Genomic DNA, 27,528 nt, shown 5'->3' on the forward strand with positions numbered 1-27,528 from the left:
AAACTTACATTTATTTCTACTTTGTTTTGTGTGGGTCCACGTTTTAGCCACAATTCAAAAGCCATTAGAAACACCCCGTACTAATATGTATCCACCAGAGGGTATCAGACTGACTTACTGACTCTTAAAACTCCTGACTCACACTCATCCACCCAACTTTATACAATAATTTCTTACAAGGAAAACGAGGATGGTGCATATATAGTCTGCTGCTGTGCTACCATGAAGCGATATAAACAGCTTTTTTTGTGTGTTTTTTTCAGTGATTGCAGCATTTCGGACAGAACAAACCTGCCACCAATGACATCACGCCTCTTGGGCACAAAGAGAGTTGTAGAACACAATCAGATCTGTTACTGTGGCTTAAGTTTTTACTTTCTGACTGAACTCCAGAATCTTATTCTGGACAGTTACACGCAGTGATGTTCACCATAATAATATCTGGTATCTGCCCTTACTCGGTATTATGGAAGCTCCCCGGAACCGCTTTACTACAGTACTCCCTCCTGCGCGGAGGGGCGGACACGGTCTCGCTCTCTCTCTTTCTCTCTCTCTCTCTCTCTCTCTCTCAGGGTTTTCCTACCGGAATCGTGGAAATGACCAGGTCTGCGTCGGGAGAAGCGTCAAACACCATAATCGGATTGACAGGCGTATTTTAAATCATTTCTAAAAAAGTTTCACCTTTTCAAGATATTCTCCAGAGAAATCTCCACCTGGCAGGGATGGAAAACTAATGGTGAGTGGAAACCACGGCAACTTTTTATCCTAAATGTCCTTTAAAAAAAACACACACACACACGCACACACACATTTTGTCCTAAGTTGGTTTTTTGTTTTGTTTTTGTTATTGTTTTTTTTAACGTAATAATTATAAGAATTGTTTTGAAAAGTTATTTTATTTTGGTTAGTCATATAGGGAAGGCGGTGATTGAGAAGTCTTACAGTGTTACATTTAAGAGACTATCTATCTATCTATCTATCTATCTATCTATCTTGGTGCCTTAATCTAAATTGAAGGTTATCTATATATCTGCACAAGATTTTTCAACCTTGGAAGTATGGCATAGTCTTTGTAGCTACATAAATATTACTGATATCAGTTTTTATGGAAGCCCTGTGTAGAAAAACGTGATTGAGCTCTCAAGACAAGACAAGACAACAGATTGCGGTTTACAATATATTACAAACGTTAATGGCCATGGCAGCAATTATTAACCCACACTCCATCTTAGATGACTTCCTGTTTCCCCTACTGTCAACATCTTTATTAGATTGTTGTCAATTAGAGATGAGAGTGTCCTGTTCAGTCCTATCCGCACCGTATGGTAGTCTGACAGGTTGTTCATAAAAGCATTTATTTCAGAGATTGTTAACAGCTATTCTGCCAACGCCCTGGATATGCCAGACTGAATCTTGACTCCGTACCCTGTTGGAGACAGCAGCAGGCATTAGTTGTGAGCTAGAAATGTGAGTGTTCACAAACCACCTCTTATCTCATCTAAGTACTAAGATGCACTTTGAGGTCATACAAATTAAGTTGCAGTAATATACATAAAATATTAAAGTTGCACTTCCGTTTGACACTGTGTTTAATAGACTAGGTCAATCATCCATTGAAACTTATTACCATGAGTCAGTCTGTTTGGTGACTAATCAACTCCAAATACATTTTTTTGGTATTCTGTTCTGTTGGGGGAACAAATTTCTCTTAGGTCAGTACGCAAACGTTCATAATGCAGACTGGTTACTGATAAACTAAAGTGGGCACACTGAAGCTTTGAAGTGGTAGTGGCTCATATCTCAAGTTATGTATAATGAGTTGGGAACAGACTGACAGAATGATGCATGCCTCTTTAGAGGTTACTCACTGCAGGCTGAGCTACAGGAAATCAAGGTTTATTTTATGTTTGCAGATAATCATGAGACTTTTGGTAAGTTTGTCTTACTGTTGCCGCTGTTTTTTAATTATCGCTTTATAGAGTATTTAGACCATCAATTATTATTTTGTGTCAAATAACTAGAAAATGTATGGTACTGGTACTGAAGGATTTACTTTTATATTGTGAAAGAACATGTCTCAATGCTATAGTCTATGAGCTGTCGAAGCTCTCAAATAGCTTAATAATAACTTAGGGAGCCAGAATATGGTAGGGCTACATGAATACAATAAACAAAAAAATAAACAAAAATCTTACTGGTACAGGTTTGAAAGACATTGTGCATTCAGAAATGCCTTAATTTTGCATGGCATCGTGTCAAGTGTTTTCAGTGTCCTGAAAACATTCCTGAGAGATTTTGGTCCGTTTTGTATGGAAGCCTATTTCTGCTAATATATATATATATATATATATATATATATATATATATATATATATATATATATATATATATATATATATATATATATATATATATATATATATCCATAACTTGAAATTTTGAGTTATCTTTCTCAAAATTTTTAGAAAAGTAACTCGAAATTTCGAGTTAGCTCTGCCAATCCGTAATCTACGTGGAATGCACACTCACAACCGGATCGCAAATTGACGCTTTCGAGAGTACGTTTGCTGATAGTAATGCCATGTGATTCAGCTAATACCACAAGGATTTCATCATTTGTGAAGCCACGGTAAAAATAATCAGCAATTTGTGCATTCATGACTGGCTGTAATACTGGTAGCTTAGCTGTAGTATTTGTAGCTGTGGGCTTCAGCTTCCGGGTAACAAGGAAATGATGTCATTCACCTAGATTACTGATTGACAACGCTAACTTGAAATTTCGAGAAAGATAACTCGAAATTTCGAGTTATGGATACTTTTTTTGTTTTGTTTTTTAGTGGCGGAAACGGGCTTCCATAGTATTGACATCATAGTGTCACACAGTTGTTGCAGATTTGTCAGCTGCTTCATCCAGGATGCAAATCTCCCATTTCACCACATCCTAAAGGTGCTCTGTTGGATTGAGAGGTGGTGACTGTGGAGGTCATTTGAGCGCAGTGAACTGATTGTCTTGTTCAAGTGACTAGTTTGAGGTTATTTGAGCTTTCTGACACTGCATTATCCTGCTGAAAGCAGGCAACAGAAGATGGGTCTACTGTGGTCACGAATGGATGGACATGGGTCATCATCAATGGTCAGGTAGCCTGTAGCCGATAAAACCATGCTCATTTGGCCCAATATTAAGAAATACCATTACATCACCATCTGCAGCCATAAACGTAAATACAAAGCAGGATGGATCCACGATTTTGTGTTGTTTATGCCAAAATCAAATAAATGTCAAATAACTGTAGTTATTTAAGGAATAGTGAGATTATTGTTAGATTTCAGCATCACCTGTACAGTATTTATAAATATTAGGAAGGTTTAGCTTAGTGGGATGGCCAGAACATAAGAGAAGTGCTCTTTTGGTCTTGTTTTGTGCTAAACATTTCCTCCTCAAGATAAGAAGGAACTTATCTTCACCATATAAAAGAGAGTAGCAATGAGTTGCCACTGGTCTGATGGTTTTACTTTGAGAACTCTGGCCTAAATGTCTTTTATGCTGAATTTGGATTTTGAGCTGACAGATGAAAACCACAGGTGAACTTTAGTTCAAACTAAATTCTAATTCTGATGAATATCTGTTGTTTAGTACAAAAGTAGAGAAAAACTAATCTAAAATGTTGTATTTACTCTTGCCCACATATAGGCAGATGTTACATGAGTTATCTTCTACTCTATGACCTGTCTAGCTGATTTCATTGAAAGTATAAAGCCAAGGTGGAATTCAGTGAGTGAATCTAATTAGCATCATCATCTTAAATTTAATTTGATGTCTGGTATCCTTGATGTGACCTAACACTAACCATGACCACCACAGCTCCTCTACACCAGTCCAACATAATGCATTACTGTAAACTTAACAACAGAGCTGCAAACTAACCAGCATAGCCTGCATTAAATCCCGTAGTATTTGTATTCAAACTTTGAATAACAGAAAGTTAATATACTTCAATTTCCTTTGCAGGATTTTTCCCAGTGTGGCGAAAACATACTGAAACTTCAGCAACACACTGTGTACAGATCGAGTATTTTAAAAAAAACCTAACAAAAACTCTAAAATAAATGAGGAAATTACAAGCTTTACATTTCCAATTCATCAAATGTCACTGAGCAATCCTTACCTTTGAAAATAATCTAATTTCTTCCTCTCCTGGTCTAGCCTTTTTTAAACTTCGTTATATCAGACCAGCTACTGCCCCTTATTCACAAGGGGTTTGTCTGTATGTTTGATTTAGAAGGCTTTTACACCAGCTTTCCTGTGTCTCCTTCCAATAATGAAGCAGGAGTCTTTTGCTTGTTTCACAAACATTTCCTGAAAAATAAAGCAGCTGTACCTTTAGCTAGCAGACACACTCTATGACATGCTGCACAGAAACAGCTTATGTGTTTGTTGATGTTTTGAGCTGTTTGAAAGTTTCATTTGAAATTTCCTGCCAGTTAAAGAAACATTACTCAGTTTTATCTTCTACTGTGACACAAGAGAGATGCTTAAGTACCATGACTGCAACTTATTGGCGTCGACCCCAAACCACTGTTCTGGATCATTCCAGCCAACTTTAACCCTGAACATACTATTATGATACATTAAAATTTTAACCTTTTTCTTTATGTGCACTAAGCAACAGGAATGGATATGCCAATTTCATGTATATTTTAATTTTTCCACCATTTAGGTTCAAATCAGTTTAATGTTTGAAAGTGTGCAGTGAAGGGAAATAATAATGTTCCTCAAATTTCTCATTTGATTGTTTTACGAAGTAGAGACAAGAGACATTTAAAATGTAGGTAATAAAAGTAAAAAGTTCTCTCTTGATTGTTATAATTACATCACACATGTATAACTCGATGATAGGAACAGCTGATTGACCACTGATTTAGGGATTGATTTCTTGCATGTGTTTGATCACTGCACAACATGTCGAAGTTGTCTTTGACACTGTTGCATTTGGATCATTCTGAAACTCTCTGGCAGGGAACCCAGAAAGAGATACGGCACAGTCTATGGGCCATTCATATTTAATAGTGCATAGGTCTTTGTAACACATCATATTAGTCAGGTCTATTAGTAGGATGGATCTTTTCCTCTCACTGTTCTGTCTCAGTGAGGGAAAAGCAGACTTTTTCCATTTTGAGGGATGGAAGAGGAGTTGAGTCTCACCTGGAATTGATCATTGTCATGTAAAATCTTAATTTTATCTACTGACGAGCAGGTAATTAGATCTAATTTTACCATAGCTGAAAGGAATTTATATGTATGACAGCCTACTCTAGGCTCATTATAGCTTCCTTTTTCCTCTGACCTAAGAGCAGAAACAAACACACTGTTCTTTCTTCTCGATTAAAAATTATTAGTGAGAGGCAGGTCATAACAAAATTAATTTTAATTTGCATTTTTTAGCCAAATAATGTTGGATGTAAGAAAAATATAACTCTGCTATTTAAACCGCTCCCTATATTGTGTCTTTTCTAATGCCACAGGCCTTTCTGTTGCTGGAGGCTAGCTGCTCACTCTGAAGGTGCAGCATGAAAAGATGGAACAGCTGCTTGTACCACCAGGTCCAGACAGCTTCCGTCCCTTTACCCGTGAGTCACTTAAAGCCATCGAAAAACGGATTACTGAAGAGAATGCCAAGAAACCCAAGGGAGAGAAGAAAAAGCGCAAAAATGAAGTTAAGCTCAGACCAAACCGTGACCTGGAGGCAGGCAAACCACTCCCCCTTGTATATGGAGACATTCCTCAAGGTCTGGTGTCGATACCACTGGAGGACCTGGATCCCACCTACAGTAATCAGAAGGTAGGTTTGCTTGAATTTAAACTTGAACACTAAGCTCCAAGTTTAGATTTTTTCTCTGTAGTGTTCGGGTTTACATTAATTCATTATTTATGAAATTGCATGCAGCTATTAAAATACCACTGTTGGTTTTAAATCTTAGATGAGAAGCCAATAAAAATGATTCATATGAAATTTGTCAGCAGTATATGAAGTTGTTAGCAAAAGTCTTGAACCACCCTTAATTTCTTTATGTTTAAAATGCTTTAAACATAAAGAAATGAGGAGTGGCCCAAGACTTTTGCACAGTGTTGTATGATGTTATATATTTTTGTAAACTATAATGCGTTGATATAATGCAAGACAGCCAAAGAGTATCCATATAAGAGTATAAAGATGTATAAATGTCTGTCTGTCTGTTTCTCTCCCAGACTTTCATTGTATTAAACAAAGGAAAGGTCATTTTTCGCTTCAATGCCAGTCCAGCCTTGTACCTCCTGAGTGCCTTCAACCCTCTACGAAGGCTATCAATTCGGATTCTGGTACACTCATATCCTTTCATTAGCATATGAATCTGATACGCATGACTAATGTTGATGTTGAGCTGTCTGCTGACCTAAGCCCAGGGTTACAAAGAATTATTTTACTTTCACAATAAAATCTGTTACTTCCTTGACAATTGCCTGTAAATTGTTCAACATGGTGATCATGTGCACTATTCTCACTAACTGTGCATTTATGACAATGAGCGAATCACCTGACTGGGCAAAGAAAGTGGAGTAAGTGTTCTGCAAACATACATAACATACACACAGTGTAGATACTGTGAAGAGTAACTGGTGTTCTTTTTTCCAACAGGTACACATTTACAGCGATTTACACCTTTGAATCCCTCGTTAAAATTTTAGCTCGGGGGTTCTGTATAGGAAAGTTCACATTTCTAAGAGATCCCTGGAACTGGCTGGATTTCTCTGTCATTGTCATGGCGTAAGTACAAGGCTTTTTCATAATTTTTGTAGTTTTTGTCACACATTTGGAATTGACTCACCAAAGAAAAAAATAATCAGGCTTTCATAAACAGAGACGTTGCTTGTTGGTGTTATTTTTTGGTACTGACTGTAGCTTCATTATTGCTGTTTTGCATGACTCTATGTTACACCTATTGTCATCTCTGTAAATAATAATAATAATGGATTGCATTTATATAGAGCTTTTCAAGACCCTCAAAGCACTTTACAATTCCACTATTCATTCACTCTCACATTCACACACTGGTGGAGGCAAGCTACAGTTGTAGCCACAGCTGCCCTGGGGCAGACTGACAGAAGCGGGGCTGCCATATCGCGCCGTCAGCCCCTCTGAATTCTAAAATAATTACAATTTTTCTTGCAGGTATGTAACAGAGTTTGTACCCCTGGGCAATGTTTCAGTCCTTCGGACATTCAGAGTATTAAGAGCTTTCAAAGCAATTTCTGTCATTCCAGGTAAGCAGTTACCATTTTTTGTTTTGTTCTTTCATAGTTTAACAGTACGCTCATCCAATTGCCCACCCTTGAGCAGCTATGGACCCACCAGTGCCAAATTTATATTATCACACCTATTTCACAGAGGTGTTTCACCAGTATAAAAATGAACAATCCTTAGCAATCCCAACCTATAAGATGCATGTCATCTTATAGGTGGTTCTGTAGATGGTAATGAAAAAAGAGAGAGAGAATCTGCTCTTATTCTAACTTCATTTATTTCCAAAAGATCAACAAGATGGATTAAATAGTGCTGGCACTGGGCTTAGACAAACAAACAAACAAACAAACAAAAATACTAAAAAAAAAACATGGATGCCTTTCTAAGTGGATTACCACTAAGGGAAAAGCTCACTGGTATCCCTTTGTATTTTTTTTCCTGGTACAAATATTTACTGTCTCTTGACTGACTGCAAGTGATTTTGTGTTTACAGGCCTAAAGACCATTGTTGCTGCATTGTTCCAGTCAGTGAAGAAGCTTGCTGATGTGATGATTCTCACAGTTTTCTGCCTGAGTGTCTTTGCCCTAATAGGTTTACAACTGTTTATGGGCAATCTGAAAAATAAGTGCATACGAGAAGATGTTTTAAATAGCAGTTTGACTAACACAAATGTTACTGATAAAAGTAAGTATTTGATCCCAGAAAAAAAAAAAGAAATTTAAAAATTAACACTCAAATCTCAAATTAACACATAAAAATTAAAAATTTAAATGAAAAGTGTATATTGCAATACAGAAATCACAGCTAGTCGAGATAATTTACTCAATCACTGCTGTACATTGCAGAGCTGTACCCCATTTCTACTGTTGATACTTACATCAGTATTTGTGATTGACCTCCAACAAACCACTGCTATTAAATACTACTATTTTCTCTCTGTTCCAATCAGGTCTTTATTATTACCTTTCTTCGAATAGCAAAGATCCACTGCTTTGTGGAAACAGCAGTGGAGCTGGGTAAGCAAGCTTCCTTTCCAGTTACCAGAGTACTGAATAAAGTCCATATTAAACACAACCCCAATGCCAAAAAAGTTGAGACGATGTGTAAAATATAACTAATAACAGAATGTAACAGTTTCCTCATATAGCCAAATTTTATCAATATGGATAACATAGAAAACACATCGCAGCTTTAAAATGAGAAAATGTGCCATTTAAGAAAAATACTAGCTCATTTTGAATATGATGCGTTGTGGTGCCAGTTCCTTTAGAGCTTAACAGAGTCGATTTCTTGCAGACATTGTCCAGAGGGGTACGTGTGCCGCAAAGTGGGAAAGAACCCAGACTATGGTTATACCAGTTTTGACTCATTTGGTTGGGCCTTCCTTTCACTGTTCAGACTGATGACCCAGGATTATTGGGAAAACCTTTACCAGCAGGTACATTAAAAATGTTATTGTTGTCAGTGATATTTGTTCTTCTTCACTGGCCAACTAGTCTGATAGCATTTGTTGTAGACAGACTGTTCATACATCAAAAGACCAGCTTGATTGTGCTCTGGGTGCTTCTATTAAGATTTTTGAAATTTTAGACCATTTCAGAAATATTCGAACCTCTTTACTTTCAATTTTTTGGCTGCACCAGAAGCAAACTACAATCAACAATGCCACTGCAGTTTCTCCAGAAATTGCGTTTAGTTAACTATCTATGAAAACATCTTTGGTTGTTTTTAAAAACACTTTTAACCTCACGTGGTTCAGATTACTCCATAATTTCTTCTCTGAGGGCATGAAATGGCAGTGCCTGCTATGTTTATGGGAAAAGCATTCTCCTACCACAGTATTATGGAGAGTATTCAGAGCTTTCTGTTTAAACAAATATCTAAATGCCGTGCAGGTGCATCTTGGTCAAAGGAAAACAAGAGTCCTACTGAGGCAAACATAGGCAAACATAGTTTCAATGGCTGCAAAAAAAACATGTAGGTGTACAGCAAATAGGCTACTGCCTACATTGTACTATCAAGAAAAGCAAACAGTAATACAATAAGACTCCCATAAGCAGGTCTTTTAAGCACTCTGCGCAGTTAGGCTAACTTTGACTAATAATAAGCCATCAAATGATCGCATTTCTTGAACGCGAAATGGAACAGAGACAGTTTTGTTTGTTTGATAGTTATATGTAAAGTCATATTAACATGTATCCATATACACATACGGATTTGACAATCCAACAAATAAAAAAGTACTTAATATATATTACTGAAGAAAAAAATGTAAGCAATATGCAACTTTATTAAACTTTTATCATATTCCCATTCTCTCCGTGAGACATGTGACAATAGCATCATGGATGATTCGTCACACTAAACACTAGAGTCCAGTGTGTCACTGTAACGAATTTTGCAATGTATTTATGTCATAACTTTTGTATTTTGTTTTTTTTACGTGTACTACCAGATAATTTGGCTGATATAGTTTTGGTCTCAGGCAAATGAATATAAGAGCAATTATGTTTTGTTGCTACAGCATAATTACATAGATGGTAGAGTGGCTATTTCAGTTTTAGAGCAAGAAATAACATAAATGCAAAATGTGGAATTCAAAGTTTAAGGTTTTTACACACACTGAATATGAAAACATGGAGTGTAGAGGAGTTAAATGGAGAGGAGTGACAGGCGGGATTTGTAGTAAATTAGCTGACAAGTTATTAATCTTTGTTTCGTTGTTTCTATTACTCCATAACAATGATGAATGAAAGAAAATCAATGTGAAGATCAATGAAAGGCATCGACTTTAGATTTTGAAATTTGAAACGGTAATGAAAGTGATTTGTTTGAGGTTTTACCAAGCTCAACTGTGCTTTCTTTTATACCTAGAAAATTCACTTTTATCATCTTTACTTCTGAGTTGAGAAATTCTGGAAATATAAGTTAACATGTGCAATCTTTAGATACACCTCTATTTGAAGGCCCTCTAACTTTTAAAATATCCACTGTATTAGGGTGGATTTTTGCATGTCTCCACACTTTAGCACAGTGTAGTCATGTCAGGCAAAGGCAGGGATATAAAAACATTGTGAAAATTTTTGAAAAGTTAGAATAAAAAAAGAAATACAGGAGCCTAGTGTTTTATGTTAAGTATAAATACTTTATTTGAAAAAGTGCAAGTTCACCAAAATCTTGTTTGTTTTTTCATTGCAGACTTTGCGTGTATCTGGGAAGCCCTACATGATTTTTTTTTTGCTCATCATATTCCTTGGCTCCTTCTACTTGATCAACCTGATTTTGGCGGTTGTAGCCATGGCCTATGAGGAGCAGAACCAGGCCGCTGCAAAGGAAGCTCAGGAGAAGGAGGAGGAGTTTAAGGCCATGCTTGAGCAGCTGAGACAACAACAAGAGGAAGCTCAGGTACATTGATTGAGTCCTTAAATTTCTCTCAAGATATAATTTTAGTTAAGTCAAAATGCATCTTCTTTGAAGTACAGTAAATTCAATCAGTTTTGCAATTTTGTATTTTATATAACTGTATACTGGTTGTGTGGTAATTATATATAATATTTACACATTTAAGTGGTAAGTGCAATTTATTACCTAGTCATTCAAGGGCTTTTCCCTTTTTTTTATTTAGGGCACTTTTTCTTTCTATGTTTATATGTTACCAGTATAGAAATCCATCCACACATTCTCATGACCATTTATTCAGCTAAGGTCTCTGGATTTTTGCTCCTGTTCCATCTAAGACTAGCCTCTCTCTTGGGGAGGTCCATGTTTGGACAGGTTGCAAATCTATTACTGTCAACAACACAACTATTTACACCTACAGCAAGTTTTAAATCTCAACCAATAACATTTGGAGGCAATTGGATTACCCGGAGGAAGCTTGCACAGGCAGAGGGAGAACATCTGCACACTTGCAGAATGGGCCTACCTCTCCAGGAGGTTCACATCAAGAATCAGCCTGTTTACCATCAGTTTCTTATCTTCCCTCTTCTAGGCAGCACTAGCTGCTGCTGCTGCAGTGGGTGGGGAGGCCGGTGATAAAGTTGGTGGCACAGAGAGTTCCTCTGATGCCTCTAAGCTGAGCTCCAAAAGTGCAAAGGAGAGACGCAACAGGCGGAAGAAAAAAAAGGAGGAAGAAGGAAAAGAGACCGAGGGAAAACTTCCTAAATCTGAGTCACAGGACAGTATACAGAGGGCTCGCAGTCGCTTCTCTGTGGATGCAAACCTGCTCAACTATGACATGAAATGCTCATCTGCACATCAGGTATTTTTCTATGCTATGAAAGCGATATTGTCGGTTCTAAAGCTCCTTTCACATCTTCATGGTGTACTGTATTTTATTACTATGGTAAATTACTCTAGAATGAAACAATCCTAAAAAGTTGGGACCCTATACAAAATGCCAATAAATACAGAATGCAATGTTTACAAATCTCAGGAACTCATGTTTTATTCACAATAGAACACAGGAAACATATCATCTGTTTAAACTGAGGCATTTTACTATTTAATGAAAAGGCAACAAAAAGCCTGGAAAAGAAGTGAGGATGCACATAGTGATAAACCTGGACCTGTTCTACTTTTTTTTTCTTTTAGATATATTGCTGGCATCGAATTTCAGATTAAGAAATTATATTTCTTAAATCGCGCTTTTTCAGTTCAGACTTTTGTTATGTTTTCGATCTTCTATTGTGAATACAATTTGGGTTTATGTGCTTTGCAAATTAGTGTATTCTATTATAAGTTACATTTGTTCCAACTGGGCTTGTACAAATCTATTTTTCTCATCATTTAAATTAATTTTTTTTATTTATTTAAATTGCCAAATTAACACTTTTGAATATAACTTTATTTCAAAAATTATGTAAAAATACAGACAGTACCAGTGTCTAGTTTCAGTGATTTATTAAAAGATGATTTGAAATGACAGTCTGTGATCACTCTCTTTAATTTGAATGACAGATATATATTCAGAAAGCCTTGTCAGCGAGAAGATTGACTGACTTTTGTCAAACTCTTGCATGGCTCAAAATGACTGAAAGGCAGGAGAATTAAATGGACTGACAATGTGGCTACCAAATTTAAACTTACACATTGCAGCCATTTGATTTTTTAGCTTGTATGTGTATGTATTATACATTTTTAGGATATTCAGTATGGATTTACTAACTTTTCTAAATATTCATGAGCTGCTAACAAATTGTTTTGATTTCTTTTATCTCATGTCATTAATCTGAATTGAACCTTTTCTTTACTGCCATCACACTTTTATTGCCATCGGTTTCATCACTTTCATCATCATCTTCTGTCTTCATCAAATTCTTTAGTTCCTATCATATGCCATCATCAGGATATATTTTTTATGAGCGATTTCCTTCTTGCAACAGTTCATCATGATCATCGTCATCATCCCCATAATCATCATGCTTTCCTTCTCCACTATCATGATCATTATCATGATCTTTACTGTTCTCATTAACAGTTTTAATTTTGCATTTTTATTGAAATCATCATCATCGTGAAGTTTTTCTCACCACAGAAATCGTTCCTTTTTTTCTTCATTTGTACATATGAAGATCGTTGTCTCTCTCTTCTGTCCTCTTTTTGATTGTCATATATCATACATCCATCGGAGACTGTCTTTCTCTCCTAGTCCTTTCTGAGTTTTCATGGACCCCTCTTCTCACCCAGAAGGAATAGCAAGACCAGCCTTTTCAGTTTCCGAAGTCAAGCCCAGGATGTGGGCTCAGAAAATGAATTTGCTGATGATGAGAACAGCATTTTTGAGGACAACATGAGTCGGAGGGGCTCTTTTTTTCTTCCCCAAAGGTGTGATCGACGCAGCAGCAGTATGAGCCAGTGCAGCTTCTTTTCACATCGCAGATTTCAGCCCCGTGAGATCAGGCACAGCTCTGTAGACTGCAATGGCGTTGTGTCTCTGGTGGGTAGGAATGCACTCCCTTCATCATCTGGGGGGCTCCTTCCACCTAAAGTGACGTTAGATATGGCCTCCACTGGAGACAATGTAAGAAAGGGTTCTGTAGCCCAGACAGCCCAATAACTTGCTTACTGTATTGCTCTGTTTTTGTTTGTTTATTTTGGCCTTTTCCTCTTTCTGACTCTTATACACACACACTTTATTACACAAGTATGTCACAAACTATGCTTGTCATTTTGGCTGAACCTTTTTTCAAAGCTCTGCAGAGTTTTTTGTTTTTTTTGTTTCTCAGCTATTTTAGCAAGCTATGTAGCTTAGCATGCCAGAAAATAGAAGTCACAACTTTTCAAAACTCAAATAAACCTTGGAATTTTAACTTCACCTTAAACTCTTCCTGGGTCTATCAATGATACAATGATGGACTCTTGGTCATTGAAATGGCTCAAGTGCTTTTGATTTATACTGCTGCTTTGTGCTTTTGGACAATGATAGGCATAGCTGTAGCTTCTATACGATCAGTATGCCAATACTATGTCAGTTATCCCAGAGCTTTACTGTAAAATATTCTTTTTGGGTAATTGAAACATATGCAGCTTTCTGTGGAACAATTTCCTCTGCTTTTTTTTGTTTCATTTATTTAGTAAATGTTATGTGATGATAAATATTTATGTTTGTACTGTAAAATGTAACATTTGTATGGTTACATTTTATGTGTTAAAAATTGTTTCTATCCCTAGGCTGACACTACTGACACAGAATATAGACAGAGCATTGGAGGAATAAACCAGGGATATATGGACTACCTTCAGAGCCCAGAGGCCAGACAGAGAGCTCATAGTATTGCCAGTGTCATAACCACCACAATGGAGGGTAGGTGCTTTTCACCATGGCATGAATAGCCAATCCTGACTATATCTGTAGTGTTAAAAAGTTAAATTGTACTTTCACACAAAATATTTTTCAGAACTTGAAGAGTCACGGCAGAAGTGTCCTCCTTGCTGGTATGATTTTGCCCACACCTTCCTAATCTGGGAGTGCTGTCCAGGATGGCTGAAATTTAAAAAAATTGTCAAACTAATCGTGATGGATCCATTTATGGATCTATTCATCACCATCTGCATTGCACTAAACACATTGTTTATGGCCATGGAACATTATCCAATGAGTGATGGGTTCCAAAACATGCTTGCTGTTGGCAATAAGGTAAGTTCAATTAGGAGAATTGTTTTTTAAATATAAATATCTATTGATTTTATTAATCTTCACTGGTTTGTTTTGTGTGTGTGTGTGTGTGTGTGTGTGTGTGTGTGTGTGTGTGTGTGTGTGTGTGTGTGTGTGTGTGTGTGTGTGTGTGTGTGTGTGTGTGTGACTGTGTAAAGATATTCACCGGCATCTTCACAGCTGAAATGGTCTTCAAGGTGATTGCACTGGATCCATACTATTACTTTCAGGAGAGATGGAATATCTTTGATGGGATCATTGTCAGTTTAAGCTTGATTGAGCTTTGTTTGGAACGTTTGAAGAACATGTCTGTTTTGAGATCATTCCGATTGGTAAGTCTAAATGTAATCTGAACTTGCATCAAGAAGCAAGCGAAACCTTTGGAATTATCTGTATCTATGTATAAATGTGTCATAAAATTTGGTTGCTTCATAAAAGTTATAAACAATACAAACAGTGTATTTCAACTGACAATACATACATTTATTGCAGTGTTTGCCTGTGTTCAGTATATTCAAACTTGCAGTCACTTGGCAAATAATACCAAAAAATCTGAGTTGGTTAGGATATACCAAACCTGAAGAGCCGGTTTACTCTGCTGTAATTAAATAAATAATCAAACAATATGTTATACAAGATCCACTCATCCACTCAGCACCATGCTATTTATTTGGTTAGCTTTGGCCTTGTTACCTGATGCTATAATCAGACTATGAAAATAGTGGTCGGAAACTGTGGCATAACCAAAATATTGCAAATAAGTGCAATGAATTTACAATCTCATTGCCTTTGAAATGGTTAGTTCTATGCAATTACTGGGCAACCACAATTTTTTTTCCCGCACTCTCAGTCAGAGGTTGTCATCCTATTTTTACTCTAGTGTGACTCAGCCATTAGATTTCACACCCCTGACATGCTGACAGAAAGAACATGCAGCACACCATACAATGTAAAAATCCCAATGAATTCCATTATAAAAACATTTGATCATAAAAAATAATTTTAGCTGTGAGGGAGCATTGTAATTTGAGGCTGGTTTACTGCCGCTATGTCTGGTTAAACTCTTAAAAAAAAAAATGACTTAACTTGGATCTACATAGTTCCTAAGGATTTATATGCTTTTATTTGTCACAAATGCAATAGCCTGTATGTTGTGCTGCATTTTGAGTTAGGAAATAACTTCTGTTTCCTCTTCTTTTACAGCTTAGAGTATTCAAGTTGGCTAAATCCTGGCCCACTCTAAATAAACTGATCAAAATAATTGGTAATTCAGTGGGGGCTTTGGGCAACCTGACGCTGGTCTTGGCCATTATCGTCTTCATCTTTGCTGTGGTGGGCATGCAGCTATTTGGAAAAAAATACAAGGACTGTGTGTGTAAAATTTCTGCTGACTGCGCTCTTCCTCGTTGGCACATGAATGACTTCTTCCATTCATTCCTCATTGTTTTCCGGGTGCTTTGTGGAGAGTGGATAGAAACCATGTGGGACTGTATGGAAGTGGCTGGGATTCCCAAGTGTCTCACTCTCTACATGATGGTCATGGTTATAGGAAACCTTGTGGTACATTACATTTTATGGTCAATTCATTAATTCATTAATCTGTTTAAAAACCTGTTCATTATTCAATTTTACAGTAATATGTGCTCTTTTGCTATTATCAGTTACAAATCTTATGTTGTATATCATTACCTTATAGGTATTGAACCTCTTCTTGGCCCTTTTGCTGAGTTCATTCAGTGCTGACAACCTGGCAAAACAAGAAGATGACCCTGAGTCAAACAATTTGCAAATTGCCATTGCACGCATACACAAAGGCATTGCCTTCACAAAGTCGGTGCTTCGAAGCACCTGCAGCAGTGCCTGCCTCAGAGATAAGAAACAAAAGAAGGATGAGGAAAAATCTCTGGATGAACTCCACAAACCTTTAGGGTCAAACGGAATCTCCAATCATGGCAATGGAGAGGTGATTGGCGTGGACAAAACTGGGGACAAATACATAGTCAGCAGCAGGAGTGATGATTCCATAATGTCTTTCATCAACAACCCTAGTGTGACTGTCACTGTTCCTATTGCTATCGGAGAGTCTGACTTTGAAAATCTTAACACTGAGGACTTCAGCAGTGCATCATCAGATGCAGTAGGATGCCCTGTGGTAAGGATCCTGTTGGTCAAACTGCTCTCTCTAGATTCATGATTTCTGTTTAAAAGCAAATTTTTTAAATGACATTGCAAGTTAAATGTTTATGACATGTAATGCAATCACATAGGACTTTGGTTTAAAAGAACACTGTTGGTGAGGGAAATTAGATATTCATTACCATACAGCAAAGGACAGAATTGTTAGTCGTCTATAACTTTTTACAAATTTTTCCAAGTCCTCTTTAACAGAGAAAGGAATTTTAACACATCCTAGTGTTCATTTCCAAACATCCTTTCCAAACATCCTAGTTTTATTTTGGATTTTTACATTATTTTACTTTGCACACAGAAACAAAATTATTTCACAAAAACTTAAAAATACCAGGTTCAAAATTCCAGAGTATTTGAAATTCTTCTCTTGCTACATCTGCCAGGCTTGCTCTGTACTGTGTGGCTCTCTTTGAATTCCTTGATGAAATTTCTCTCGTTCCTGACACTTGGAAATGCAGTGATCACTTTGTATATCCATCCCCTGAGCATGAACAATTGCTTTTCTCTAAACTCTTTTGTCTAAACTCATTTATTTTGTTTTTGGTAAGATGCTGTCTCAAGTGATAGCTCAAGCCTTACCTGAGGTTTTCATACTGTGTGTAAATTGGAAGATAACCTTCAGGTTTAATTGAATTTTACAAGCTTTGAACATGAAAAAGCTCAAGCACCTTATTGCACAGCAGAGGTTTGTAGTATGGCTCAATAAAAAAGGTCAGTTTTTCAGGGCACTTATAATATTGACACTGGTCATTTGGGGTATTTTCCATTCTTGTATTGTCTGCAAATAGAAGAAGTGAAGTGAAGTGAAGGACTTAGCCTACAATCTACAGTCATGGCAATGACATGTATCATGATGCTTTCCCTAACTGCCCATATACCATAGCCTTTTAACAAGAAGAGACCATATAGACGGGAAAATACCAGTGTGCACATTACATTATGAGCCATTTAAGTCTGAGTGCTACGGAGCTTAATCCTCCTACTAAGAGGACTGTGTTTTGTGTTGTAGGAAAGGAATATATTGAGCCTCTATAATATTACTGTCGCATTGTTATTGCTGCTGTCCGTGTATGTATTTATTATTTGGATGGGTAACAGAAAAAAATAATATTTCTTGGCAGTATTTTATAGGAAGGGTTGTATTGTTTCTGTTTACTTGCTGTTGCTTGATACAGATGCTGTAAGAACTCCTTACAATACATCACACTCATTAAAGAGTGCGCTGCCTATGAGAAGAATCAAATAACCCTTTAACAGATCGGTTATAATTCTTTGATGACTTTAATTCACTCACTTGATTTGTTTTTTCTAATATGTTTGCCCCTTCCTCGTGTATGTTAATGATTAAACAAAATATTAAGAACACATTATGGTAAAGAAAGACCCTCTGTCAAGCTTTTACATTGTGGAACATAAGGGAAAAACAGAAATAGATAATCAGGTTACCATGTCATAAAATTAAACAACCTCAGATGTTATATTACACAGTGTCATTATTTATTTAACGAAAACTAAGTCAAAATACAGAAGTAGCATGTGACATGTACACCCCATGATTCAAGAACTTACTGAACCACTTTTAGCAGCAATAACTTGAAGTAACTGTTTTCTGTAGGACTTGAGAAATTTTAGCCCACGTGTTTACAACAGTGCTTCGAAGGCCTTCATTTATGAACGCATTTTTTAAAGCCATTATGTTGTAGATCTGTTGATGTGGTTGGGACAATTTTCCTATTTGGGCCACGTTTTAGCTGTTGGACAGATGCACTCACATTTGACTGCGGAATACTTATAAAAAGTAGTTTATGTTGAAGTCTATGACTCTTTGGCAGTTGGTATGATGTGTTTGCTTTTCACCAAACAAGGCACCGTGAATTATGAGCTAACATCTTCAGTTTGGTTTAGTCTTTCTAAAGGTCATTGCATCAGAAGACTTGTAGTTCAGTTCAGTTTTTCAAGCCATGCTGGCATGTTGTTTTTAAAGACCAATGGCTTTCTCATGGCAATCCTTCCAAACAAGTCATAATTGTTTAGTCTTTATTTAATTGTACTTTCATACTGTCAAACCTCTTGGGTTTTTTGTAGTTTCCCTGAGCATTGCATGGCCTGACTTTGGGGTGAATTTGCTGAGATGTTCACTCCTGGCAAGCTCAGCCAGGAGTGGATGGTCTAAAATGATTTCCACTTGTGGTTAAACTTTCTCACTGTAGAATGATGGACTTCATACTTGTTCAAAATGGTCTTATAATCCTTCCCAGATTTATGGGAAGTAAAAAATGCTTCTCTAACTTCATTGCTGATGCCTTTCCTACTTGGCATTGTGTTAACACATACCTGAGTGCTCAGACCAGCAAACTGCCAAAACGTCTGCTTTTATAGATGTGCTCACACCTGGAAGTGTGTAATATATAACGTTTTGTAATTCATCTGAGGTTGTATTAATTAATTAATGTGTTATGTCCTGATACACAGCACCTAAAAGGAGTACTTTCTTTTTACAGTGACTGTACTGATAGACTATAGCCCAGTGTACCACTAAACATAAAGGATATTTTTAATGATAAATATCCTGTAAGTTGTTAATATGGTGCCTATGATTTTTCAGGATTAGTAAAACACAGTGGTAATTAGCCATTATTTCTGGATTTCAGCACACAATGAGTTAGCTTTGCTTTGATTGCTTTGATTGCTTTGATTATTCAAAATAGCTTGTATTTTAAAATCAACCATATTGTGTTGATTTGTGACTCGTTTTCCACAAATGTAACATTAAGCTCCCTTTTTCAGATTTACAGTTGTAGAATGGATGCACAAAGCATCATTACATTAACAGTAGGGCATACAATGTATCAGAGTAACATGCTTACATTATTCCCTGTTCTGCATTAGCTGGTCCCAGGGCAGCCAAGTGCTTCTGCATTCTCCAGGAAGACATTCAAGCTGTTTTCATACTAGCTATTAGGAGACACGCCCTGCAGATAGCTATACAACAACAGGCTGAAGGAGCGAGCATTGTCAGGCTTTAAATTTACCAGTCTCTATCTATCTATCTATCTATCTATCTATCTATCTATCTATCTATCTATCTATCTATCTATCTATCTATCTATCTATCTATCTATCTATCTATCTATCTATCTATCTATCTATCTATCTCCAGTAATATGGAACTGAGCAGGAAAACAGTATAAACTGTAATGCAGACTTCTTGGTGCCTTTGCTGTTGAGAACCACTCAACTGTTCTTTGGAGTCAACGCACTAATAGTTTGTTGTTTTGGCTAAAGTTTTGCATGTGTTTGTGTGTGATCATATATCTGCTTTAATATAACCATCATATGTTATAACTATTTCTGTGTGAAAATAGTACTACTCAATAGCTCTGTTAGATTTGTTCACCCAACACTTCTTTTTCATCCACATAAACAGATTGTTGAAGATGATGATGATGGACAGTCCAGCTCTTCAGAGGGAAGCACAGTGGATGGTCTTCCAGCTGGAGAGGGAGCAATTTCTGTAGACTTTGAATTAGAAGACACTATGGATCCCGATCCCTGTTTCCCTGCTGGTGAATTCACCATCTACCTAACCTTAAATTTAATTTGAATCTGCATTTTCCATGACTAAAACCCCATCTGCCCATTGTCTTTTTTCAGCCTGTGTGCAGACATTCCGTTGTTGTCAAGTAAATGTAGATGTGGGCTGGTGGAAAACATGGTGGACACTACGAAAAACCTGTTATCGGATAGTGGAGCACAACTGGTTTGAGAGCTTTATCATCTTCATGATCCTGCTTAGCAGTGGGGCTCTTGTAAGTATTTACATGAAGAAAGCAAATGTTGCATTTGGATGACTAATTTGGTTTCTTTTGTGGATTTATGTGAGATATTTTATCTAGGATCTCTCATCAAGCAATAGATTCTCAAACTGCTCATGTTTGAATAGTTTTTAATTCAATATTATTGAATCAGTCTCTTTAATGGTTTGTTTTCACACTTGCTTTGGGACAAATCCTGAGATATTTCCTGTAGAGTATTATGGAAATTTCATTATGTGCACGTTTGGCATTACTAAAGCTTGTCTTTTTTCACATTTAGGCATTTGAGGATATCTACATTGAGCAGAGGAAGACTATTAAAACAGTTTTGGAGTATGCAGACAAAATTTTCACCTACATCTTTATTTTGGAGATGTTACTGAAGTGGGTGGCATATGGATTTGCCAAGTATTTCACAAATGCCTGGTGCTGGTTGGACTTCCTAATTGTTGATGTAGGTTGAAACTCTGCTTACACAGTGCTCAATCCGTTCTTTGTTGTGTTGAGACGTAGAATGAAACTGCACTGTCTTTGATTAATGTGTGTAATAATTTTTCTTTGCTCACGACATGTTTGTGTCGCATGTGTTCTAGGTCTCACTGGTCAGTCTGGTAGCCAACGCATTAGGTGCTAATGAACTTGGTGCCATCAAGTCTCTGAGAACTCTAAGAGCTCTGAGGCCACTGAGAGCCCTGTCACGCTTTGAGGGCATGAGGGTAAGAGTTGTTGAAAGTACTTATCCATTCAGAGTCATGCTGTCTAGCACTAGCTCAATATACTAGTGGAGAACACTTCCACTTCATTAGGTACAGCTTGTTAGCTCTAGGTGGGCCACCTTTTTGCCATCAGAAATTGCTTGATTATTGTAGCACAGATTCAACAATAAAACATAAAATTTGTTGCATGCAACCATTCCTTTCTTTCCCCAATTCCCTTTCTCCTGCCTTCATTTGCCATCCTGGTAAGCTTAAGTATTTTGTTCTCCAAGTTGGAAAAAATCACTTTTAATTTCAATAACTCCTCAAATATACACCAGTGATGCAGAATTTTGATAAAAGGAATAGTTTGACATTGCGGGAATTTCTTGCTGAGAATACAAGCCCATTATATAGTGCTTTTCATAAGTTAAAAAAAAAAATGCTGTTTTTAATATTGTAAATTTGTTTTCATTGACTCAAGAAATGTTTTTGTTTTTTACAGAGCTAATACACAGCATCTAATAATGAAAATAAATCAAAAGTAATACAAAACATAAATAAAATCCTGTAACTCGAAGGTACATAGAACTCAAATAAATAAAAACAACAGCTGTGAAATAAATAAAGTCAAATAAAGTGCTACTCTAACTCTCAAGAAACAGAAAATAAATAAATACCAAAATATCAAATTATTCTTATATCACTTTTCTCTTGTGATATCTCACAGCATTAGAGTTTTTTGCCGTGCTATGCAAGCATGGTCTTATCAGGTTGATAACTTATGTAACTGAAGAGACAGCTTTGTCGGCTGCTGAAATCAATAAGGCAGGTATTGATTCGTTGCCTTCATATTGTGGTGGTCTAGATTTACAGCACTGCTACAGTGATCATCTTTCCTCGCGTGGTAGCCAGAGTATTCCCTGATTTGCATGCACAAATTCTCATGTGCGTCAGTAGTGCCACATTAGTTTCCATGCCAATATCGCTGTTTTGATATTGTTTGTTGCGTATGTAACATGATTTCTTTATGTTTTATGTATTTTTCTTTTTACAGTAATCAAATTTTGCGGCATCCTCCTTGCTCTACAAGGTGTTCATTTCAATGTTTATCTAAAAATTTAAAACGCATCTGCTGCCTCCTCTCCTGATTCTGTTCCCACCTTTACCATGTAGTTTGCTGTGTTGGATCTTTGGGTTAGTCATAGCTGTGATGAGGTGTGATGTCAATATGCATGTTGGCACACATTTGTCTTTTCCCATTGCCAGAGTATTCAGTGTGGTACATCACTTTAAGATTCTGTGACCCCTGTCAGCTTTACAGATATGTCATGATTTGTGTGTGCAGGTGGTTGTCAATGCCCTATTGGGAGCCATTCCCTCCATCTTCAATGTGCTGCTGGTATGCCTCATCTTCTGGCTCATCTTCAGCATCATGGGGGTCAACTTATTTGCGGGAAAGTTCTACTATTGTGTCAACACAACCACAAATGAGCCGTTTAATGTATCAGACGTGAAAAATATGTCACATTGTAAGAGCATGGAAAATGCTATTAGGAAGAACGTCAAGGTCAACTTTGATAATGTTGGCATGGGTTACCTTGCACTGTTGCAAGTGGTAAGTAACTCAGTATTTTGTTTCATATTTAGTGTCACATTTTGTGCCAGTTTTGTAATATAACAATATGTGTTTTTAATGTCACTTGCTGTATTCTTTTCTACAGGCTACATTTAAGGGTTGGATGGACATCATGTATGCTGCTGTTGATTCTCAAAGCAAGGTGGTGATTTTTTTAGTATTTCAGTGTTGAAATGCTTAAACTCCTATAAAATATCCATGTTTAATTAAATCATATTATACCTTCTTTTTTGTGGAGATGACACGTTGTTCACGAAAAACATATAGCACTGTTAAATTAATTTTAGATTATGCTATTCTGCTGCAGAACACTACACCTGATGCATACCAAACATTTCCTGCTGTTGCTGCTTAATCATGATCAAAATGCTTAACCTGTATTTACAGATCATAATCTTGGTAAAGATAAAATAGATCATCCAGTTAGCTGTTAGATCAAAGTTTGAAGGTGACAAACTGCATCAGGCCTTGAAGTCCTTTTTTATTTGAACAAAATTATTTTGGGGGGGCTTTACAATAATCTAAATGCCACACAAGTAGGGCCACTCCTCATGAGGCACACATGAACTCAACCAGTACAGATGTTCAAAGGATGACTCTGTTTTAATGTCTCATTTTTTCTGTCATCTATGTAGCCAGAAGAACAACCACAGCGTGAGGTCAACCTATATATGTACTGTTATTTTGTTGTTTTCATCATATTTGGAGCATTTTTCACACTCAATCTCTTCATTGGTGTCATTATAGACAACTTCAATCAGCAAAAGAAAAAGATAAGTATCAAATCTGCTTTGTAAACAAATTTGTGGTATTTTGGCTTCCAACATGTTGTTGTGATTCAACATGCCTATCATGCTTTCTTTACTTCGGAGGTCAAGACATCTTTATGACTGAAGAACAAAAGAAATACTACAATGCCATGAAAAAGCTGGGGTCAAAAAAACCACAAAAACCGATCCCTAGACCATCGGTATGTAACTCAAACCTTGACTGCATTCAGTATGAATTAAAACCCTCACTTTTATTTAATCCAAAATTTATTGTTGTTTATTTTTCCTATGCATGTCTGTTTTAGAACAAGATTCAAGGATACATCTTCGATTTTACCACCAAGCAATCATTTGATATTGTGATCATGGCTCTAATATCACTTAATATGATCACTATGATGGTGGAAACTGATGACCAATCAGACTACAAGAAAAATGTTCTCTACTATATAAATTTGATATTCATTGTCATCTTCACTGGAGAGTGCTTATTAAAGATGATCTCGCTCCGGCACTACTTTTTCATGAATGGCTGGAATATATTTGATTTCATCGTTGTTATTCTATCAATCATCGGTATGACTCACATCTATTTACAGTTTCTCCCTGATACATTTTTAATGCAGTAATCTGTCATCCAGTGTTTAATCCTTTCATTTCTTCCTTTAGGCATGTTTCTCGCCGAAATAATAGAAAAATATTTTCTTTCACCAACCTTGTTCAGAGTCATCCGACTGGCACGGATTGGCCGCATCCTCCGCCTTATTAAAAGTGCCAAAGGAATCCGCACACTCTTGTTTGCCTTGATGATGTCACTCCCTGCCTTGTTCAACATTGGTCTCTTGCTCTTCTTGGTGATGTTCATCTATGCCATCTTTGCCATGTCAAACTTTGCATATGTCAAGAAGGAAAAAGGTATTGATGATCTTTTCAATTTTGAGACTTTTGCAAACAGCATGATCTGTCTGTTCCAAATCACCACCTCAGGTGGCTGGGATACCCAACTACATCCCATTCTCAACAAAAATGGAGATGACTGTGACCCTGAGATGGAGAATCCTGGTAGTACTTTTAAAGGAAACTGTGGAAATCCTACACTGGGAATTATCTTCTTTGTGAGCTACATCATCATCTGTTTCCTTATTGTGGTGAATATGTACATTGCAGTCATCCTGGAAAACTTTAGTGTAGCTACTGAAGAGAGCGCTGACCCACTGAGTGAGGATGATTTTGAAATGTTTTATGAGGTCTGGGAAAGGTTTGATCCTCATGCAACACAGTTCATTGAGTATAAAAAGCTTTCAGAATTTGCAGATAATCTGGAACCACCATTGCGCATAGCCAAGCCTAACAAGTTTGACCTGATCTCTATGGACTTACCCATGGTGAGTGGTGACCGCATTCACTGCCTAGACATCCTGTTTGCGTTCACAAAGCGTGTTCTAGGTGAGGGTGGAGAAATGGACATTCTAAAGGAGCAAATGGAAGAGCGCTTCATGGCCTCAAATCCTTCCAAGGTGTCCTACGAACCCATCACGACCACCCTCCGTCGCAAACAGGAGGATGTTTCAGCTGCTGTCATCCAGAGAGCATTCAGGCATTATACAAGGAAATGTCCAGGAAAAGACAGAAGGTCCCATGACACATCCAATATTAACAATCAAAAGGATAAAAAGCTCATTAACAAGGGAAAGCATGACACAGACAAACTTAAAAACATGTCTAGTGCCGATAAAAGCAAACTGACACCTTCTGCTGCCTCTCAACCTTCATGTCATAGTGTGACAACAAATGGAAAAAACAAATATGAAAAAGACAAAAGTGAAAAGGAGGTTGTGAGCAAAGATGTCAAAGAACAAGATATGTAAAGGAAATCTGTGCAACACCAAAGACATTGTAGTGAATGCAAAATGTTTACAACCTTCCACAGTGACTAAGACATCCAGTGGAGTCTCTTCTTTAGTATGGATATCTACTATGCCAAACTGACTGTGCTTGCTTGAGTCTAGAGGAGAGTTTCTAAAATAGAAAAGAGCCATTCAGGCTACAGTATGACACTATGACTCACTTGGATGAATTGAGGAGCAAGGATCCATTATGTCTGCTTGTGAGGGGAGGCGACATTACTTAGTGTTTTGAAAGGCATATTAGTTAATGCTTTACTTGTATTGCAGCTAGTTCTGCTACCCAGTGTCTTGAATTCTTGTTATATCACTGACTGTTGTATTACTCAACTTAATTTGTCAAGCAGGAAAAAAAGAGAGTTATATGCTATTACTGAAAAAAAAATCATAGTCTGGTTAATTGTCTTTTTATACATTTTTTTACTCTTCAGAAAGGGTTGTATCTTCAGGTACAGGCTTTACACAGAAATGCACTGCTTTTAGGTTATTTTTGCTTGTCACTAATAGCACTTCAGATCCTAGAGACAATGTCAGTGATTATGCATGCTAGAGTGTGCGCCATGATTTGTCCACCAGATGCAAAGAAGCCTTGGTAAGGCTGCTGTTTTATTACATTACAGAAATTTACCCTTCAATCCAAACAAATCACAAAGAAGTTTGCTGATTATATTTGATTATCGGTGTGAGAGCAGTAACCTCTGAAAAATACTTTGCACACTGTTAAATCATTTTCCAAATCATTCTCCATATGTTGTTGTATTTGGTCAACGGGGGTTTGATGCATCCAATAGGAGCTATAAGGTGAAAAATGCAATTGTCTATAAAAACTTAAATATGGTTGGAAATTCTTATTTATAAGACACATGGATACTGTTGTTGTTATATGTCCCTCCTGTTAAGCTGTTTTTACATCATCTTGAATGGACCTTTTTGTAAATTATGACTGTAAAAGGGGCGGGGGTTTGTTTTGTTTTATGTAAAAAGTTTTCTCAGAGTGCACCATTAAATCTTTTTATGTTAATTGTCTAAGCCAAGTGAAATATGGCTCACAATATTCTGAATGACCTCAAGGATATGGCTTTTCACATCTCACATGTCCTAAGCTATTTCCTACTTCTGTTTACATTTTATATTGTTGTGTTCATTTTTTCAGTTATTCACACATCCATCACATCCATCCTAAACTGTGTCATAAACTTTTCTCGTTCTGTGTTATAAAAGTATAAATCCATTCATGTAATTACATTCTGCATGTAATTAAAACGTTCAACGTAAAGGTATACTGTATGCATAATGCAAGAATGTTTTGATTACAAAGACTTTAACAACTCCCATCATTTATATGCATAATGCTTGTAGTGTATAAATTACCTGCATGCAAGACAGTGCTATAACCTATTTCACTGAAAAGCTAAAGGAATAAAGATTACATTTAAGTCAAGTATGCCTACAACATTCATTTATTTTATCACGGAAAGTAAAGTATGAGTGGCATTATTTAATTTATGACTGTTTAAGTGGAGTGTGAGGGTGGAACTGGAAGGGGATTATGGGAAAAACTGTTCAGTGAGACGATTTGATTGCATGAGATTATAACATTTGTCTTCTTATCATTCACAGTATTTCCTGGAATAGCAGTGTACTACTTTCTGCCTGTTGTCCAGTCAAATGTGTTTCTTAAGAACTACTTACATTTTTATGTCTTTTTGTTATGTGGAATATGCTTTGTTTACCCATCTACAGCCCTTATATTTCTTAAAATTTATAATGATTTTCTTGTTCTCTAAAATGTACTTTATATATATATCTATATATATATATATATAGATATATATAGATATATATATATATATATATATATATATATATATATATATATATATATATATATATATATATATATATTCATTTTTCATTTACAATTCATTTTTGGGCAGCACGGTGGCACGGTGGTTAGCACTGTTGCCGCACAGCAAGAAGGTCCTGCGTGCTCAATTCCACCATCAGGCCGGGTCTCTTTCTGTGTGGAGTTTGCATGTTCTCCCGTGTTTGCGTGGGTTCTCTCCGGGTACTCTGGC

The 27,528-nt window shown here is 36.7% G+C and overlaps 1 protein-coding gene across 1 annotated transcript; it reads left to right on the forward strand.

The window, feature by feature from the left end:
* The first annotated feature begins 614 nt into the window (after positions 1–614).
* Positions 615–26,499, forward strand: LOC116322997 (sodium channel protein type 2 subunit alpha-like). The gene is made up of 27 exons (XM_039600213.1): positions 615–736; positions 5,524–5,840; positions 6,248–6,366; positions 6,506–6,595; positions 6,675–6,803; positions 7,209–7,300; positions 7,774–7,965; positions 8,231–8,297; positions 8,578–8,719; positions 10,480–10,686; positions 11,273–11,542; positions 12,932–13,303; positions 13,954–14,086; positions 14,181–14,419; positions 14,596–14,769; positions 15,641–15,997; positions 16,134–16,589; positions 20,055–20,193; positions 20,282–20,436; positions 20,723–20,896; positions 21,036–21,158; positions 22,486–22,755; positions 22,862–22,918; positions 23,412–23,549; positions 23,642–23,746; positions 23,852–24,122; positions 24,216–26,499. The coding sequence occupies exons 2-27, from the start codon at positions 5,577–5,579 to the stop codon at positions 25,412–25,414; spliced, it is 5,934 nt and encodes a 1,977-aa protein (XP_039456147.1). The 5' UTR covers positions 615–736; positions 5,524–5,576; the 3' UTR covers positions 25,415–26,499.
* The last annotated feature ends 1,029 nt before the right edge of the window (positions 26,500–27,528 follow it).

The sequence above is a fragment of the Oreochromis aureus genome, linkage group 16 (genome assembly GCF_013358895.1).
Source record: "Oreochromis aureus strain Israel breed Guangdong linkage group 16, ZZ_aureus, whole genome shotgun sequence".
NCBI classification, from domain to species: Eukaryota; Metazoa; Chordata; class Actinopteri; order Cichliformes; family Cichlidae; genus Oreochromis; species Oreochromis aureus.

Coding starts and splice junctions, on each gene's coding strand:
- LOC116322997 (XM_039600213.1), top strand. CDS start 5,577: ATGGAACAGCTGCTTGTACCACCAGGTCCAGACAGCTTCCGTCCCTTT. Junction 6,596..6,674: donor GACTGGGCAAAGAAAGTGGA/GTAAGTGTTCTG, acceptor TTTTTCCAACAG/GTACACATTTACAGCGATTT. Junction 20,194..20,281: donor CGATCCCTGTTTCCCTGCTG/GTGAATTCACCA, acceptor GTCTTTTTTCAG/CCTGTGTGCAGACATTCCGT.